Source organism: Heliconius melpomene, chromosome 10 (assembly GCF_056956725.1).
Source record: "Heliconius melpomene rosina isolate 202511_hmr_F chromosome 10, ASM5695672v1, whole genome shotgun sequence".
NCBI classification, from domain to species: domain Eukaryota; kingdom Metazoa; phylum Arthropoda; class Insecta; order Lepidoptera; family Nymphalidae; genus Heliconius; species Heliconius melpomene.
This window is the reverse complement of record NC_140398.1, coordinates 8,662,274-8,679,922: the sequence shown is the minus strand read 5'-3', so window position 1 is coordinate 8,679,922 and position 17,649 is coordinate 8,662,274. Positions and strand designations below refer to the sequence as shown.

General features: G+C 33.3%; 1 protein-coding gene across 3 annotated transcripts in view; it reads left to right on the top strand.

Moving 5' to 3' along the window:
• Positions 1-17,649, top strand: part of Klp31E (kinesin-like protein 31E) — a 55,196-nt gene that overhangs the window by 25,955 nt on the left and 11,592 nt on the right. For all 3 annotated transcript variants that reach the window (XR_014878337.1, XM_085191555.1, XM_085191556.1), the window contains exons 4-20: positions 4,134-4,376; positions 5,966-6,287; positions 6,713-6,871; positions 7,037-7,239; positions 8,723-8,959; positions 9,167-9,328; positions 11,088-11,280; positions 11,569-11,763; positions 12,373-12,572; positions 12,890-12,961; positions 13,245-13,413; positions 13,791-14,020; positions 14,123-14,284; positions 14,695-14,843; positions 15,338-15,442; positions 15,726-15,887; positions 16,094-16,198. Coding sequence is in view for 2 of the 3 variants with exons in the window: in XM_085191555.1 (XP_085047681.1) it covers positions 4,134-4,376; positions 5,966-6,287; positions 6,713-6,871; positions 7,037-7,239; positions 8,723-8,959; positions 9,167-9,328; positions 11,088-11,280; positions 11,569-11,763; positions 12,373-12,572; positions 12,890-12,961; positions 13,245-13,413; positions 13,791-14,020; positions 14,123-14,284; positions 14,695-14,843; positions 15,338-15,442; positions 15,726-15,887; positions 16,094-16,198 (3,068 nt within the window). In the remaining variant the exon portion in view is untranslated. The remainder of the gene's footprint in view (positions 1-4,133; positions 4,377-5,965; positions 6,288-6,712; positions 6,872-7,036; positions 7,240-8,722; positions 8,960-9,166; positions 9,329-11,087; positions 11,281-11,568; positions 11,764-12,372; positions 12,573-12,889; positions 12,962-13,244; positions 13,414-13,790; positions 14,021-14,122; positions 14,285-14,694; positions 14,844-15,337; positions 15,443-15,725; positions 15,888-16,093; positions 16,199-17,649) is intronic.

Below are 17,649 nucleotides of genomic sequence, written 5' to 3'. Positions count from 1 at the left end.
TGTGGTCAACGGCTTCAAATTATAAGGAACTAGCTTTTTACTGCAGCTTCGCCTCTTAACAACACAAAAAGATTTTTTCAATTCGAACTAGTGGTTCCCGAGATTAGCGCGTAGCCAAACAAACTCTTCCGCTTTATAATATCAAGTACAAATATGGATATAAAAATAGTTATATATAATATTTATGTAAATTATGTTCAATTATGATCAATGTTATATGAAAAATAACTACATTATTTAGTTTGAGGTCGTCGTAGCGCAGGAGCACAAGGGTTTGACTGTAACGTGATAGTTATGGGTTCGATCCCCAATCAAGGGAATGAATTGTTATTTATTAATATTTTCATTTTCTTCGCTCTGGCATTAATGCAAAAGACCGGCGTTGAGTTCCGCACTCAACACGCAATGCCCCGGAAAATTCGGCAGAAACAACATGTAACGTTAAATTCTAATTATATCATGCAATTAGTTAAAAAAAAGTATATGGAAAGTTTTATTCGTCATGTGCGTCCGCTTATTGGCACGGGACTAATTAAATGTTTCCTTTTATGTCCATCGCAACGGATGTTACTGTTAATTCAATTTGGGTTTGTTTTTATGCAACAGTTACTGCAGGTGAATATATATGGAATCGATTCTCTCTTTTATTTTTAATGATAAGTAATGGCTAGCCGTAACTTCGTTTTCGTGACCTTTGCAACCCTAATGGAAAATTCCATTTTTCCCGTTCCCTTGAAATTAGTTCCGTAGAAATTTCGAAAAATCCTCCCTATGTAGGTACTCCCGAAGAAACGTACAATCCTAATTCCAGCGTTCTACGTCGCGTAGTTCCGGCTGTTGGTTATGTGCCACTTTTGTTAGACGCCCAGTAACGCAAGTAAAATGTATGTGACGTTGATCATGACGTAGATAAGACATCCCAATACAAAAAATCATTTATTGTAAATTCAATCTTACTCAGATAAATGTTAATATTTAAACAAATAACAATTTTTTTAATATTTTAGTTTTGAATCATAAGTTTCTTTTTTATTACTTCGCTATTACTTAGATGTTTGAAACGTTACGTAAAAAATACTAATAAAAATTAAAACTTTATATTAACATATTTCAAAGTCTATTTGTGACAATTTCTGTACTGTTTTCACAAAAGAGAGGATACGAGTAGACCCAGTATGTAATTTAGGTACAATATATTCATTAGGATATGTTTATATAGTGATAGTATTTAATTATTTTATGGAGGTAATTCATTTGAGAAGATTATATTTTAAATATACGTATGTGAGATGTTACATAAGCCATGGTGACCAAAACACCTTGCCATGAGTCATTGGCGACCAACGGTTGCTCTCTGAACAAGTGATATGATAATACCACGTTATCTTATATAGGCGCCATACGTAGATTATACAAATATTATACGCAAATTAACTAAGACTATTATAGTACTTATTTCCATAGTTATAAAGGCTATTTCCGATAGTTACACTAGATGTTCAAAATAATAATGCATTTAATCCTTATCATCGCTGCCATCATAATCCTTGAGTTTCAGATAAAATGATAACGTGTGATAACATAACAGTGACCAAATCAAACAATTTGCATATGCTATATGACCTCCAATATAATAGTTAGTCGTAGTTAATATTATTGTCTTTTTTTTACTTAAATTTAGAAAAAAGGTTTCACTTTATATTACAGACATTTCTAAAACTTTTGCTCATCGCAGTCGACTCTATCTACACTACAGGTCAAAAAAATATTTCTAAAAAAAACAAAGAAAACAATGCGTTAATTCTTGTGTATTATATATTGTCTTTTTAGTAAGATTAGATAATTCATTCAAAATCAATGCCGATTTTATCAACTTATCTTCAAAAACAAGTAGTCTATGTACTATTATATACTATTTTACTTATTATGTAAATAAATGGTAAAATATTTTTTGTCTGTACGTGAAATCTGAACCGATGTCCTAATTATTACCAAAATATCTTAAAAATATAAAAGAAATAAGATGTATATTAGTTATTTTGTAGACAATCAATAATAGTCATTTAGTTTACATACAAACATGTGCAAATATATACGCTAACTACGATTATGCGGACAGAATGACAACAATGCGGCTGCGGCGCGTCTACCGCATCCAACTCGTAGCTGATCGATTAATATGAAATGGTCAAGTAAACCTTTTTTTTATCCCCATTTATAAAAAAAATACCGCTCGATCCCGGTGCGGCGTGTCGTGACGAATGCACGTATAAGTGTAGGTTCATATATAGCTTGTTGGTCTGCTTCGTATTGTATCATGGCCGCTTACATAGAGTTTACTATGGTCATCGTATGGAAAGGCCGTGTGCTGTTTTTTTTATATTTAATATTATTAATTATTAATTAATAAAGATGTATATTATTAATTAATAAAGTACAAAACATATTTAAATAATATTTAGGTATATATTATACTTATTGATAGAGATAGCGTAGGCTATACTAGTGTAATTTCCGGTCGTTTCAGTATAATCCGTGTGAAAGGCACTTTAATCTTTCTCGACATTTTAAATTCCAACGTACATATATCTTCAGTAATGATGGACTTTCACGATTGTTTCGTTATATCAGATGGAGTGTGGCCGCTTAAAATGATTCCTTTAACTTTCTTATGCAGGCATGCTATTGTAAGGTTAAACTATTTTTATGTATAAAATTGTGCGTCAGGATACTTTCAAATTTGCTAAGTAAATATGTTTTAAGTATTTTTTTTATATATTTATTATGTACTTATAATAGATTTGGAGAAGGCCTATGCACGTCTACACGTCACACGTACATTACTGGCATCAATCATTTAGGAACTCTATCCACGATTCGTGTCTTGCCATTAACTTTAAAAGTTAAGCGAAGGATAAAAAAATATTCGGCACAAGCATAAAATACAATGACGATTCTGGCAACATTATTTTATTAGCATTTCCTGAATCCTTATGTATAATTTACGCAGGCAGCGGTGCGTGAGTGTCCTTTATGTCAATGTTGCGTAGTGTAGAGCTTATGTTTCATTTAGAGAGGTTTCTGGATGTTGATTTAATACTTTCAACAGCATGTCAAGGGTAACTTGAAATATTTATACAGTCGGGTTAAGTCACTTTTAATCTGTATTTTATTGTATATAATTACATTATTAGTTTATATAAAATAAATATTTTTATTTTACTTACATACATAAATCTTTATTAAAAATATTTTTCAAATTTTTAGTACATCTATAACGACAACGCAAATAACGATTCCCTTCCATTTAAAAAATAATAATACTCTATGGCACGTTGCGTATTACTGTCACGCGCGCTCGCGACATACTCGTCGCAACAGACGGGGCGACGCCAGACGGCAGGCGGGTGCGGGTGCCGTTAAAATTGCAAGACTGGTTACAACGAGGTTAAGCCTCGAAGGATCTATTAGATGTTCCCAACACGAGGCCGTTGCTATAACGGCTTTATTTAACAGAATAAGGATAAAATGTACTCTGAAAATCTTCGGCTTTTAATAAAATATTTATAAAATACTAGCAAAAATAACAAAATTCGTGTATATTTTTTTGGTAAAAATAGAAAAATACTTTTTATTGCATAACATACATAAATAGTCAAAATATAACTGTATTATTATTACGTCTATGTAAATAAATTGAAAGTGAAAGTTTAGTACAGTTGCAAAAACAAGCTCGCTAATTGCTATGATTTCCGTAGTTTGTATTTACTGCTTGCTAATATGGAAAATTGAAGGAATAGTTTCAATTAGAAAGTTATACAAATCTAAACAAAGCTTTGGTACAGTAATAAATATATTATTATAAAAACCATGGTACATTTCATATAACAATTATATTTTTATTTTCTCGCTCTGATAATAAGGCAAAGCGCAGCGTTGAGTTTCGCCATTTGACACACAATTCCGCATCCGGCGGAAAGCGGAGAACGAAAAGTCTTAACTCTAGGTTTCCTCTGCCTACCTGCCATAGGCGAGATAGAGGCCGTAAAACTGAAAAAGAAATTTAAATTATACCTTATTGTATTCCTTTAACCAAGGTCCTTTATTGTATTAACACTTTTTACTGTCCACAGACTGGGTCAGGAAAAACTTACACGATGGGAAGTGGGTGGGAAGGGGAGGACGTGGGAGAGGACAAAAGAGGTATCATACCTCGTGCTATACGCGACCTCTTTGCCGGCGCTGACGAGAGGGCCGAAGCTGCACGGTCACAAGGACAACTACCTCCAGAGTTTTCAGTACAAGCGCAGTTTATAGAACTTTATAATGAAGATATAGTAGACTTGCTAGATCCCGCTAAAGATCCTTTTGCCAAGGTTTGTGTAATTCAGTATTTTTATAAGTTACCAGTTTTATAAGTTACACAGAAGCTATCGTACGTTGATTATTATTAAAATAATATTTTTTGAAAAGAATGATTTTTATTAATAGGACTATTGAATCGGACTCAAATAAATGTACGATAAATTACCTAATAAAATGTTTCAGTTTTTTTTAGTAGGTACTTTGCAATATCGGAAGTCGTACCGACGTACAACTGCAGTATGAAATTTGTTGTTACAATGAATTGATATAACGAACCGGTGAAGTTTTTTTGTGATACACCAATAAATATCCAATTTCGAATTTTTCCTTTATTTGTTCTATTAGCTCTCACTTCTTGCCAAATTTCCTATTTGTAGGGCCACTTACATACGTATAAGGTACATTATAGGTTTTAATTACCCGGTAAATTTCATACAAATGTATCAAATCTTTTGATTACATTGATTTTTAGAAGCTTTTTTGTGTGTTCTCCGAGGGACTATTAACTTGGATGTTTTGAAAAAATTGTCATGATAGATAGACAGACGAAAAACAAATTAGTCCTATAAGAGTTCCGTTTTCTGCCTTTTGAGATACAAAACCCTAAAAATGTCAAAACGTCACAACTGGTATTTGTCACAAGCTCATTTTTTGTTAAAGAAAGATTAAAAGAGCAGAGGTGGCAAGGTCGATTGCTACCAGCCTCGTCTTCAATGATAGTTCATCGAACTTACGTATGTCGTTCGATTTCGATATTTGTATATTATACTAACAGAATATACTTTTATTAAATTAGTGAATCAATTTTACATTTTTAAACATAAATTATTATAAAAAAGATAGATTTAAAAATATAAAAAAACCACTCTTCCGAGGGCGGGACAAGGGTCCAAGCCATCGGTGGCTAGGGCTCCAGAGAGAGGAACCGCCGCACAATACGTGCCGTCTCAAGTAATACTATTAGTATTATACTAATTGTTACTTTTCCATTATTTTCTGTTATTTTAAATAATATAATAATATTAGTATGCATTATATATGTATTATCGTTTCACGCAACAAGATAGATAACTCAGAAGCTAAATTTAGAAGGCCAATATCGAAAACACGCAATAGCTAGAGTTAAACGCAAAAAAATATACGTATCCTTGTTATTTATTAGTAACTTGAAAAATACTTGCTTATCAACATAACTGGTTGATTGTTGAACTTGATTTTATTATTACTTTATATTATTTTGCTTTCGATGCCTACTTATAAATTTAATTATAAATACGAATAATATGTAGGTATACAAACTCAGTATAATGTCCATTCTACACTCCTCCTATAAACATGGTTCAGCCCACAAGTCTTTTAGTAATTAGTGTGTGTTTTCTATCTATTCTTTTACTATGACATTTTGAAATTGCCAGTTAAACACTCATTAAGTCTCCAATGTCACTTTGTTTGGAGAATACACAGAAGGTTGTACGGTAGAAAAGAGATTGCAGTATAGAAAAATGGATCATAAAAAGAGATCCTGTTAAAATCTATTTTTTGTGTCATAATTCAAATGCTGTTGAACCACGCAATATTGACATTATGTTCTTTATTTTAGGGAACGTTAAGAATAACCGAAGACGGTTGCGGTGGAGTCCGTATAGTTGGTGCATCCATGCGTGCTGTGAGAGGCGTCAAGGAAGCCCTTGGTGCCTTGCGTGCAGGAGCCCTAGCTCGGACCACGGCTGCTACCAACATGAACTCATCGTCTTCACGATCGCACGCCGTATTCACTCTTTTACTAAGGCAGAGAAGATTAGCAGCAGATCAAGATGCGGTTGATAAGGAGACTGATGGTGAAACACCGGAGCAATATGAAACGTTAACTGCAAAATTTCATTTTGTCGATCTTGCTGGATCTGAACGACTTAAACGAACTGGTATGATTTTGTAATTTATATATTAGATTCAGAAGAACTTTTTTCGCATAATTAAATATGATAAAATAATTTTATACTTATTCTTAAAACTCAACTTTTTATTATTATTGTTTCCTATACATAATATGATCCATTTTTTAATATCCAACATTTATCATTTATGTGTGTATGCCGTATATTTTTTCCAAAAACAGTCTCGACTTGAAATAATTCGACTCGACTAAAAAAATATTCTAGATCGGCCTTTCCGAATCCGTTGATGCTGTAGAGGCTAACCTGCTGCTAGGACCAATAGCATGCCTACTGCATAATTAAAAAATGAAGCAACAGACGTATATTTAAATGCACAACCATCGACTTCAAAGCAAACTGCACTACAATGGACTCTACATATGATTATTTTCTATAGACAATAATAATTTTAGGTGCTACTGGAGAACGGGCCCGTGAAGGAATATCAATTAACTGTGGTCTGCTAGCGTTAGGTAACGTGATATCGGCTCTGGGTGATAAATCACGTAAGGTTTTGCACGTACCGTATCGGGACTCTAAGTTGACGAGGTTGTTACAAGACTCTTTGGGAGGTGAGAAATAATTTACTTGTATTTATTTTTTAATAAATGTCAAGAAATATAATTTTTATTTGACATATTTTACTAACTTGATAGTACATTTTTAAATGAAGCTTTTCATATAAAAAAAGCGTTATTTTCTCTAACAATAGTTACTATAATATATTTATTCCATAGGTAACAGCAATACAGTAATGATAGCATGCGTGTCACCGAGTGACAGGGACTTTATGGAGACATTAAACACACTTAAATATGCCAACCGAGCTCGCAACATTAAGAACAGATGCGTCGTCAACCAAGACCTTACGTCCAGAACTATAAGTCAGCTTAGGCATGAAGTGGCACGGCTGCAATTAGAATTGGCTGAGTATAAACAAGTAAGGATTTGTTTTTTGTATATAATTGAAACTATCGTGAGGCAAGTCGTGGCGCACACGACTGGTTGCGGGTTCGATCCCCACTCGAAGAAATGAAACATTTATTTAAATTTATATTTTCATTTCTTCCCTATGGTGTCGAGGCAAAGCGCAGTGTTGAGTTCTGCCACTCAACACGCATTGCCTCCAGAATTCGGCGGGAAGTGGGGAACGGAGTGTCCCAACACTAGGTTCCCTCTGCCTACCCTTGAAGTGTGCGGGATACAGCGTGAAGCTGATTTGATTTAATTTGAAGCTTTCGTGGCGCTGTTGGACTGCATCAGTAGTAAACGCAATGGTTGCGGGGTCGATTAATTATAAACTGCATGAAATGCAAGCAAGTAAACAAATCGTATTAAATAAATAATATTTCACATATTACCTATACGTTTTTGATATTCTACACATTGCCGACGTATTGTATAGAATACCGAATTATAGAGATTCGCGGTAACTTATTTTACAAGAGAAATTCACTATGTAACTTTTTTGTTTATTTGTCAACATTGGGATTTAAATAGTGCAATTTTTCTAGTTAAACTCAGAACTTCTTCATTTTTGCTTATTTTTTTTAAAATATCATTATACGGTTTTTAATTATTTTTTGTTTATTCCTTATGTTACTTTTTTCCTTATTTTTTTACAGCGTAAGGCTGAACTGAACAACTATAAATAATTGCAGTTCTTCATCTGAACTAGTTAATAAAGATTATTATTTTAACTTTAACTGTTTGTATCAGAATTAGTCTAATATTTTATGAGTAGTTGGAACATTAAATATTAATAACTTAATAATACAGTATAAACCTACACCACATATTAAACTAAATGAGAAAATTGCTAACTCCTTATTATAACCACAAGTGCGAAATAAAAAACTAAATGAGGCAAGTTAAGCAGTGTTACTCGAAATAAAATGGCACTCATTGGGACCAAACCTATAATTTAGTTTAGTGTGTTACCTCATTTTATGGTCATACATTATGTTTTTTACACTTTATATTATAGCCTAGCCAATTTAGCTTAAAATGAGTTGGCAGCTAAAAATATCTTTATAGCATACTATTTATTATAGATTGAATAGGTTAACTGTAGTTGGTAAAAGTAATTTTAGAAAAGTATTACCGTTTGTAAATATGAAGACTTAATATGTATTTATAAAACCCATCCGTATGAAAATAATGACATGAAAGAATGTTTACTGGATACCAGTCCTTCGAAGCTTCCATATTTTTTAAAGCTTCCGCATACCAGGGTACGCAGAGAGAACTGAATGCTGAAAAACTATAATTTCTACTTTCAGTTCTAATTCGAGACAAAGTGTGTTGAATGGCGAAATGTAACGCCGCACCTTGTCTTACGCTATCCCATTCTTCGCCCCATATTAATGATGGCTTCTATCTTTTCATGTCTAGGTAATTTTATTGATTATATTTTTCTAAAGGGCAAAAGAGTTGTATCAGAAAACGGTGAAGAAGGCTGGAGCGATGTTGTCCAAGAGAATGCGATACTTAATGCTGAAGTAGAATCACTAAGACGGAGAGTGAAAGCTATGCAAGGAACTATAGAGCAACTGTCTGCCAGAAATAGTGAACTAATGGCGGAGAAGGCCTTGGGCAATTGGGCTCCGAAGGACGGTAGTCCAGATGCTGCCGATTGTTCTTTGACTGCGCTAGTACAGGTACGTGTTTTGATATTACTTATTTTTTTTGTTACATTCTAATATGATATTGAAAGTAATAAAATTAGTTAACTTTATTTTATTAAAATTAATCGTTTTCTATTCGTTAGTTAGTATAAAACTTGTTAGCACATTTTTTCTGTCTCATAAAATATCTAAAAATGTAACAGAATTGTCTAATAAAACGACATTTCTAATATTTTCAAGGGTTACGTTACTGAAATAGAGGATTTAAGAGCACAATTGATGGAATCGAATGCGTTATATGAGGCAAGTAGGAAGAGGGAAGCGAGAGAGAGAACACGCCACGACTCGACTTTAGTAGATGCCTCGTCTATACTGGATGATGCTAAACGGGAGTTGTATAAGGTATGTATTTTAACTTATAATAATATTTTTACCTTGAAGTGGTAACGTAGTTATTGTTTGAATTAAATTTATTACAGATTTTTTTTTGTGACTTCGTTCCCGTTGTTAAGTCAAAACAATTATGATTTGTGTATAACGCATAATACCTTGTAAGTGCCCGAAGTAATTAGTACCGCAGGTACAGTGGGCTATATCTAAATTATTAAAATTATAGAATATAGGTATAGCCTTCTCGTTGTTATGATCCAAAAACTTAAGGAAGACGTTCTGCATAAGCCAGGCCAAATCTAAAATTCCACACCTATATACATGTATAAAATAATAATTATATAAAAAACAATTATATATGTAATGTACTATAATAATATATGTTAAAAAAAATAAAAAAAAAAAGATTGTCGGTAGGGGTCTCATCCAACCCCTCTAGTATAAGCTGTAGATATAAGTACAGTTTAAATTGTCCATTAAGTACGCCACATTAAAAGAACTTTGTTAAAATAACAAAAGGCACGGGCAACTATGCGCCCGTGGATGTAGTTTTTAAAATAAAAAAAAAAAGCCTTCTTCGTTAAGTGAACTGTCCAAATTTTTTTCAATTAGAATCAGTAGTTACTGAGATAAGCATGCTTAACCAAACAAACTCTAGCTTTATAATATTTTATTATTAATATGCTAAAATATATACATTTTGTACACAGTGTCTGTTTATTAACACACATCAATGTATGTTTCTAACCAAAATAAAACTTATTCTAAAAATATAAATATAACATTAATTTTTTAAGCATTAACATTTAATAATACATTGTAATTTAAAATTGCTCCTAAAGAATTTTTGTAGGAGTGAGCTCGAACGATCAATTGAAATATAGCATATTGATTATTTTTCCGCCCACAACGCAGGTGTTCCAAATTTAATGAATAATTTAAAATTCGACGTTCTTTCACAAAGACTTTTTCAATGTAGATACTGTTACCTTAACTGTATTAAAACGAAACTCAATTATAACAAAGTCTTGTATAGCGAAACTCGGTTGGAATATTTAATTAATATTGTTATTACGCGATGAGTAAGCGAAGTGCAATCTTTGATTACTGATGGCTTGTTTTTTTTTTGTTCGGCCATTTAATTTCTCACTTATTCATAATTGACTTGAAGTGGTTAAATAATATTAGTTTTAACAAACATGTATAAACACAGTATTATCAATTAATTTCCTTTATAGGTTGATATACGAGTATATTCTTTAAATAAAATATTAGGTACTTTATTTTTAAGATGTTTTGCTAGCTCGTTGTTTTTTGCTGTCATTTGCTGCTATGATATTCGACTTATTGTTTCTTGTGCCCACACCTACATGGTCCACATGTATTTAAATTTATGTGTTTTGTTTTTACTTTGTTCAATAGATCTTTTTTATAATGGTTAGGTTATTTATATCTTGTTTATTGAACTGTTTGTTAAAGCTATACTTAAAAATGTCTTATATTGAAAATGGATATGATTATAAACTTCATTTTAATGTAGAATAATATTTACATATTTCGTCATGGGTGAAAACACTAAAAATAATCGGTATATTACTAGGAACTTCTTTGTCCAAATATTTAAACTAATGTATGTTTTATGTCCATACACTATCAAAATTTAAAATCATCAAATTGTATTAGACATTCCTTATACGTTATTATATGAGTATAATATAATTAATAACTTTAGAATTTATTATTCAAATCTCACTTATATTATTATCTATAGGAAAAAGAACTCTTAGCAAGAAGTATGGGTGAATTGGAGTTCCAGCGTAAACTAACTGAGGGCTCCGGAGCTCAGCCTATAGGAGAGAGGGAAAGGGCGGAGGGAGAGAGTGCAGGAGACTCCGACCCGTCTGATAATGAAGCCGATCAAGACCAGGAGGGTAGTGACTCAGAGGAGGATATTGAAGCTAAAGGTAGAAACGAAATTAGTAATACAGCAGAAATAATAAAGAAAAGGTTTTTATTTTGACTTACGCTTTACACACAGGTAACCTAGTAGCTCGAGCCAAAGAAGAAAGACATTCCGTTTTCCATTTTCCGCCGAATTAAAGAATAAAGCTTCCTCATACATCTCTTTCTCTCACGACACAACATCTCTAAATACATGTGAATAATATAAAAAAGAATTTAACAATAGATATATGAAATATGATAAAGATGTACTTATAACATGCAATATATTTTTTGATTGTTTTGAACAGGACAACGCCTCCTAACAGCACAACTGGCAGCATTAAGCGAAGATATAGACACTAAAGCAAGACTAGTTGAGCAGTTGGAGGCTTCCCAGCGGCGTTTAGCTGCTTTAAGAACTCACTATGAGCAGCGTTTAGATCAGCTGCATGCTCAAATCAAAGCTACTGGAGAGGAGAAAGATAAGGTGTTGGCTTCACTGGGTAAGATATAGTGTCATGTTGTTATTTGTTTGAAAATACAGTCGGCTTTTCAAAGTGTTGAAAAATTAGTAACTCAGGAGACCCTTAAAATATTATGAATTATCGAGTGTTTGAAATATCAAATGGTTTTCGAAATTTTAGAAAAAAAAGTCGAATTATAGAGTAGTAAGTAATTATGAATGAATAATTGATCAATAAAGCATGAATCCTTAATGTATATTTCACTTTATTACTCTGTTCATAATTAGTAATAAGAAAAGTTTTATTTTATATATTTTTGTAGCTTCAGCATGTAGCAGGGTAAACAGAGGGATAAGTTCCCTCTATAACACAGTGTTAAGACACTTCTGATCCCCCTTTTCCGCTCGATTCTCGAAGCATTGCAGATAAAGTGGCAGACTCAACGCTGCGCTTTGCCTCGTTACTAGGGAAACGAGTGGGAATGTAACCCACGGCCATTGCGCTTACAAGCGCACGCTTGTGCCCGTGCTCCACGACGTTCTCAATTAGTCTTACATTTCTTAATATTTTATTATAAATATAAGTCATATTAAAGACATAATTATTATGTTGCCCTTTAGAAATTTAATTAATAGCTATCGGTTACAGCATCCCAATCATCCCAACCGACGGACAAACTGAAGCGGGTGAAAGAAGAATACGAGCGTCGAGTTAACACCATGTCGAAGGAACTGCGACGCTTGCAGGCGGCGCAACGCGAGCACGCGCGCTTGCAGCGCTCGCAACAGCACACCGCGCATCAGATCAATGCTCTAAAGAATGAGCTTCAGAATTTGAAGCGGGATAAGGTAAGAGCCTTTTTTGTGGTATATACTGCTGATTATCTTTTTAATATATATTGATGTGCCGGTCTCAAACAATCTTGAAGTTTTCTTATATCCTAATAGATAATTTATTTATAATATAATTATTTAAAGTAACATTAAAATGATTTGTCCAAATTATACTCTTTATAATGTATGTGTATCCCTCAGTAATAATGTTATATTGCCATGTGGCATAACTATGACAAATCAAATATTTTCATTTATGTTTGTACCCTTAATGCCCCAAATATTTTTAAAATAACTTTATACATCATGTATATGCTTATTTATATTTTAAGGTGAAACTGGTTCAGCGTATGAGGACAGAATCTAAACGGCATGCACAAGCAGAAGCAGCTCGAGCCAAAGAAGTAAGTAATGTTGTTATTGTTCGCGTTTATTGGAAAATGTCAACTAAATCTTTTCGCTAGATCCCACAAATAGAATATAGTACAGCAAGGTAGAATGAACCTATGTAAAAACACTCCTTTCTGCACTTTCTACCCAATTGTCGAGACACCAGGTGTTAAGAGGCGGAACTCAACTCGCCGATATTTCTAAAGGATACTTTATAGAAAATTGCGAGAATGAATTTTTTTATTTCTTTCGTCCTCTTATTTACTTATTTTTACGTCGTTATTATGTATCCTACAGGTGGCCCAACTGCGAAAAGAATCTCGAAGAAATGCAAATTTAATAAGAAGTTTAGAGGCGGAAACTAAGTTAAAAGAGCAAGTCCTGAAGAGAAAACAAGAAGAAGTATCATTACTGAGACGTGGTCATAGAGATAAACTGAGTAGTCGGGCGGCTGGGCGTTTACATGGTTAGTAATACAAACATATTATTTGAATTGTTATGTATTTTAACACCATTCAACACGCAATGCCTCCAGATTTCGATAGAAAGTGTCTTAACTCTATGTTCCGTCTGCCTACCATGCTATGTGGAGATTACAGAGCGAAGTTAAAAAATAACTTTTATGATTTCTCCGATTGTAGATAGACTTACAATAATTATATTAATACATAGATCCTGTGCTAGTGCGTCGATGGCCTCGAAATGGAAACAGTGCAGCATTAGGTTTTGTTATATAACACATATTTAAGGATATAAAACTATACACTATATGATAGTATATGTTACTACCGTTGTACAATTGCTGAATTAAGAAAATAATAATAGTTAATATATATAAAACAGATCGTTCCCGCAAACGTATATTGGGTCGTGAACTTTGGTCCAAGCTCGAATGCTGGTTATCTCGCGCCTGCGCTGCGAGGGTCACCCTAGGAGAATTGGAAGCTACATTAGAATACCAGCTACGACAACGCGATCGTACTGCACTATCGACGGAACCAGATGCAGCAGCACTTAGAAACTACTTGAGAGACGCCATTGCTGATACGCAGTCGCAGATTATGCAGATTGAGGTTGGTACAGTACTATTAGTAATTAATATGTGGGTTGATTTTTTTTTACCACCAAAGCGGCTATTTATTACATTTATATCTAATATAACAATTTAACCACAGGAAGAAAACGAGGAAACAGAGCTCCCTCGCCTCTTACAGCTAGTGGAGGGCGAGGCGGCGCGCCACGTGACGGAGCGCCTGGCGCAGGCCGCGCTGCAGCACGCGCACGAAGCGGCACGCGCGCGCAGGCACCTCGCCGACACTCGCGCACAGATCATGGAGGTGGGTATGGGTGAACTTAGTTGTAAATGGCTGGCGCAGATTTGATTTTAGTATGTTTTGTCTTTTTACTATTTTCTTCCCGCGTATACAATACATAAAAGTTACTCAGGGGCAAGATGTACTCGCCCATCTCCATGCAGTGACGATGTTGAGGCCATTACAAATCAACAGCAGTTTAGTTCTTTCAAAAAAAATGTGTAGTTGTTATTAATAGCACTGTGCCTGTTATAGCGCATGAAACTTGGACCACACCTGCTTTAAGCAATAAAGAGCAACAATACTCTATAATCGATTAGGGCATTGACACATTTGTATATGTTGAAAAATTAGTTATAATGCGCTCAAAATGGCATATTAACATAAATATTAATACTAATCAAATTTAAATAAAATATGAACTACATCCACAGCTGGAAGAGAAATCAGAAAGAACAGCGAGTGCTCTCCGCGCAGCGGAAGACCAGAATTTAAATCCTTGGGGAGTCCCCGCGGCCATCGCGGCGCTACTCGCCAACGTGTCGTCGGGCACCTCCACACGATCTGTATCACCTATTGATAGGTAACAATGATTTCAATGTTTTCTCGTGTATTGTAGAGTTGGAGTCCGTGGAGTGTGGAGTTATCCTAATAACTTATGAAAATGTTCCTAACCTATCTTCTGGCTGTTTCGCCTATTACTAGATAATGTTGCTTTTAGTGTTTCCTTATGTGTAAAGACAAGAGTTACTCTAGTAATATTTAAAAAAAATACATTATTCGAATCATTGTTGTAGTGGATGATAAACATTGAGTATGAAGCAAAAAAATGAGAATTCAAAGTTGATGACTCCCAAATTGATAAGACCACCCTTTGAGGAGTATGCTAGTAGCTAGCATGTCATGTGACACCATTTATGATATGTTTCAACTATTCTCGTCAATTTTACTATTGTAAAGCTTCCCTTTGTATAATGATAGTGTGAGGATATCCTAGTAACATCTAAAGAAATATTTATATTAAAGAGTGTTTTGCGGTATTAACAAATAAATTTTAACATAACTTGTTAATTACAGTGCGTTGGTAGAAGTGCGGCCGCCTGTCATAGGACACCGCGAATCCAACACCGCGCCCGCATCGCCGCCTGATGACAACAGAAACTCGCCATTTCATAGAAATACGTGAGAATTGTTTTATATACTTCTATTTAAAAATTATTGAGCTTTTCATTATTTTCTTTTTATGAAAAAAAATCTTATTTCCTAAGACATTCTTTAAATAATCGAGATTAATTAGTGTTCTTGTGTTTTATTTTAAATGATTAAGTCTATACTTAACTCATAAAATAAAATACAACAGTTACTAACGTTGATATCCTATTTTTATCTGTTACATATTTATAATAGAAGTAAAGCCAAATTACTCGAAATAATAATGAATATACTTATATTGTTTCAAAAACAGCGGTCGTCGCGGTTCAGTACGCTTACGTGACTTAGGAGTATATTCAAGGGACGATAGCGGAGGAACGGGAGAAGTGGATCCCATGACACAGTCTATGGTGGAGCCCACTAGCCCACGACCTGCACCTCTTAGTCGTGTGCCTAGTGCACCTGGGAGTTTACGGTTAGTATAAGATGTCACATCAATATCTTTATTCAAATACCAGCTAACTCTGTCTGCGTCAATTTTACAATATACGAGTACGTATTTGTAGATTTAGTTTTATTGGATTTTGATGAGCGGTCCGAACTATATAATTTTAATTTATTTATTTTAAAATGTTATATACTTACTTATATATTAAATTTAAAACCATTTCCTTCTTACAGTGGTCTAACACCAATCGGGCTAGCTTCCCCCATAGCCACACGTCGAGCGCCGGAAAGCCCGCGCGCAGTACGACGACAGCCGCCACTAGCCAAACCTGCTTCTTTGTATGTATATCCTACAAATTTATACGCTTATACCCATTTGTGGAACTGGTGATGCTTGGAAGCGATTGTTTTTATATGTTGTACTCTATTACAATTAAAAACATAAAGTTTTTTTCAAAAACGTTATTCATTTAGGTGAATCAGATAGGTTGTCTTTAGAACAGTACAGAGTGATCTTCCAGTTAATCTTTAGAAATGGACCATAATTAATTTAATGACCTTATTTACATCACCGACAATTATAGATGGTTTGATATTCAGTTAGAATGAATGAATATAAATTCAAACTCTGCGTATAGTTTAAAATTAGTCATTTCTTATTGTTTTTTTTTTAATTCTTAGGGTGCATTTTTCGATTCTGGTTTGAAATAGTTGTTTTATAATTATTTTATGAAATTGTGTTAAATTAGTTTTTTTATTATTAAGTGACTCAACAAAATTATATTGTTTGACCTTCAAATGACATTTGACTCGCATTGCACGCATATGTTATAGCTTTATAGCTTCATATTACTGGCACGCTCGAAACGCCATATATCAAGAAGTCAATTCAATAGCTTCATATTTATTAATAGTAAGTAAATGGTTTGGTTTACGATAACGTTAGAAATACCAGTAGAGTATTGAATATTTATAAATTATGTGGGGCGTCTTACTATTAGTCTTATTAGTCTTGGTTTTAGTAGTAGCTATACAATCTCTTCCAAGTATTATCATTGGCTTTTATATATTACTTATATTGCTTTATAGTCCTATACCTTCTTATTATGGCATATGTTGATTTAAAAAATATTACTATTGGTGCGACTTAATCCAAGTTAATCCCAAAAAAGTAGATGATCGAAATAAACAGACATAACAAATACATACAAAATATTTTAATTAATAATAAAAATATATTCTTGTCTTCATATACACCTTGTGACTAAATACTTTTGATCTTTCAAAACAAAATTTAACTAAACAAAATAATTAATAAAGTTAAATTTAAACTACATGCTACAATTATAAAATCTCTTGGTTATTTTGATATAATATCTTTTAAGTTATTTTATATGTAGATTTGCTTGAGTAGTTCTCCCGCGCCTCGCCTCTGCATGATAAATAAGCTTGGGTTTATGTGCAATTTTGTAGTTTGGTATTTTTGGGTGTTTTTATTTTTTGTACAAAAAAAATGTGTACGATAATTTGCGAGGTTTCGTTTAAACTTAAATATACGAAATCGGAATGAACTAAATAAAACTTTCATTCATTTTAATTTATTTATTTATTTATTTATAAACACTTTATTGCACAAAGAAAATACAATTAAATTTGTAATTTAGATACAGCTCTAATGAATCTATGAACGTTTTGTTCTATTCATTTGTCACATTTTTTACTGCAAGAAATATATCTAGACTTTCTTAAGCACATACGTACCATCGCTTTGTGCTTGCAAGTATTTTTTT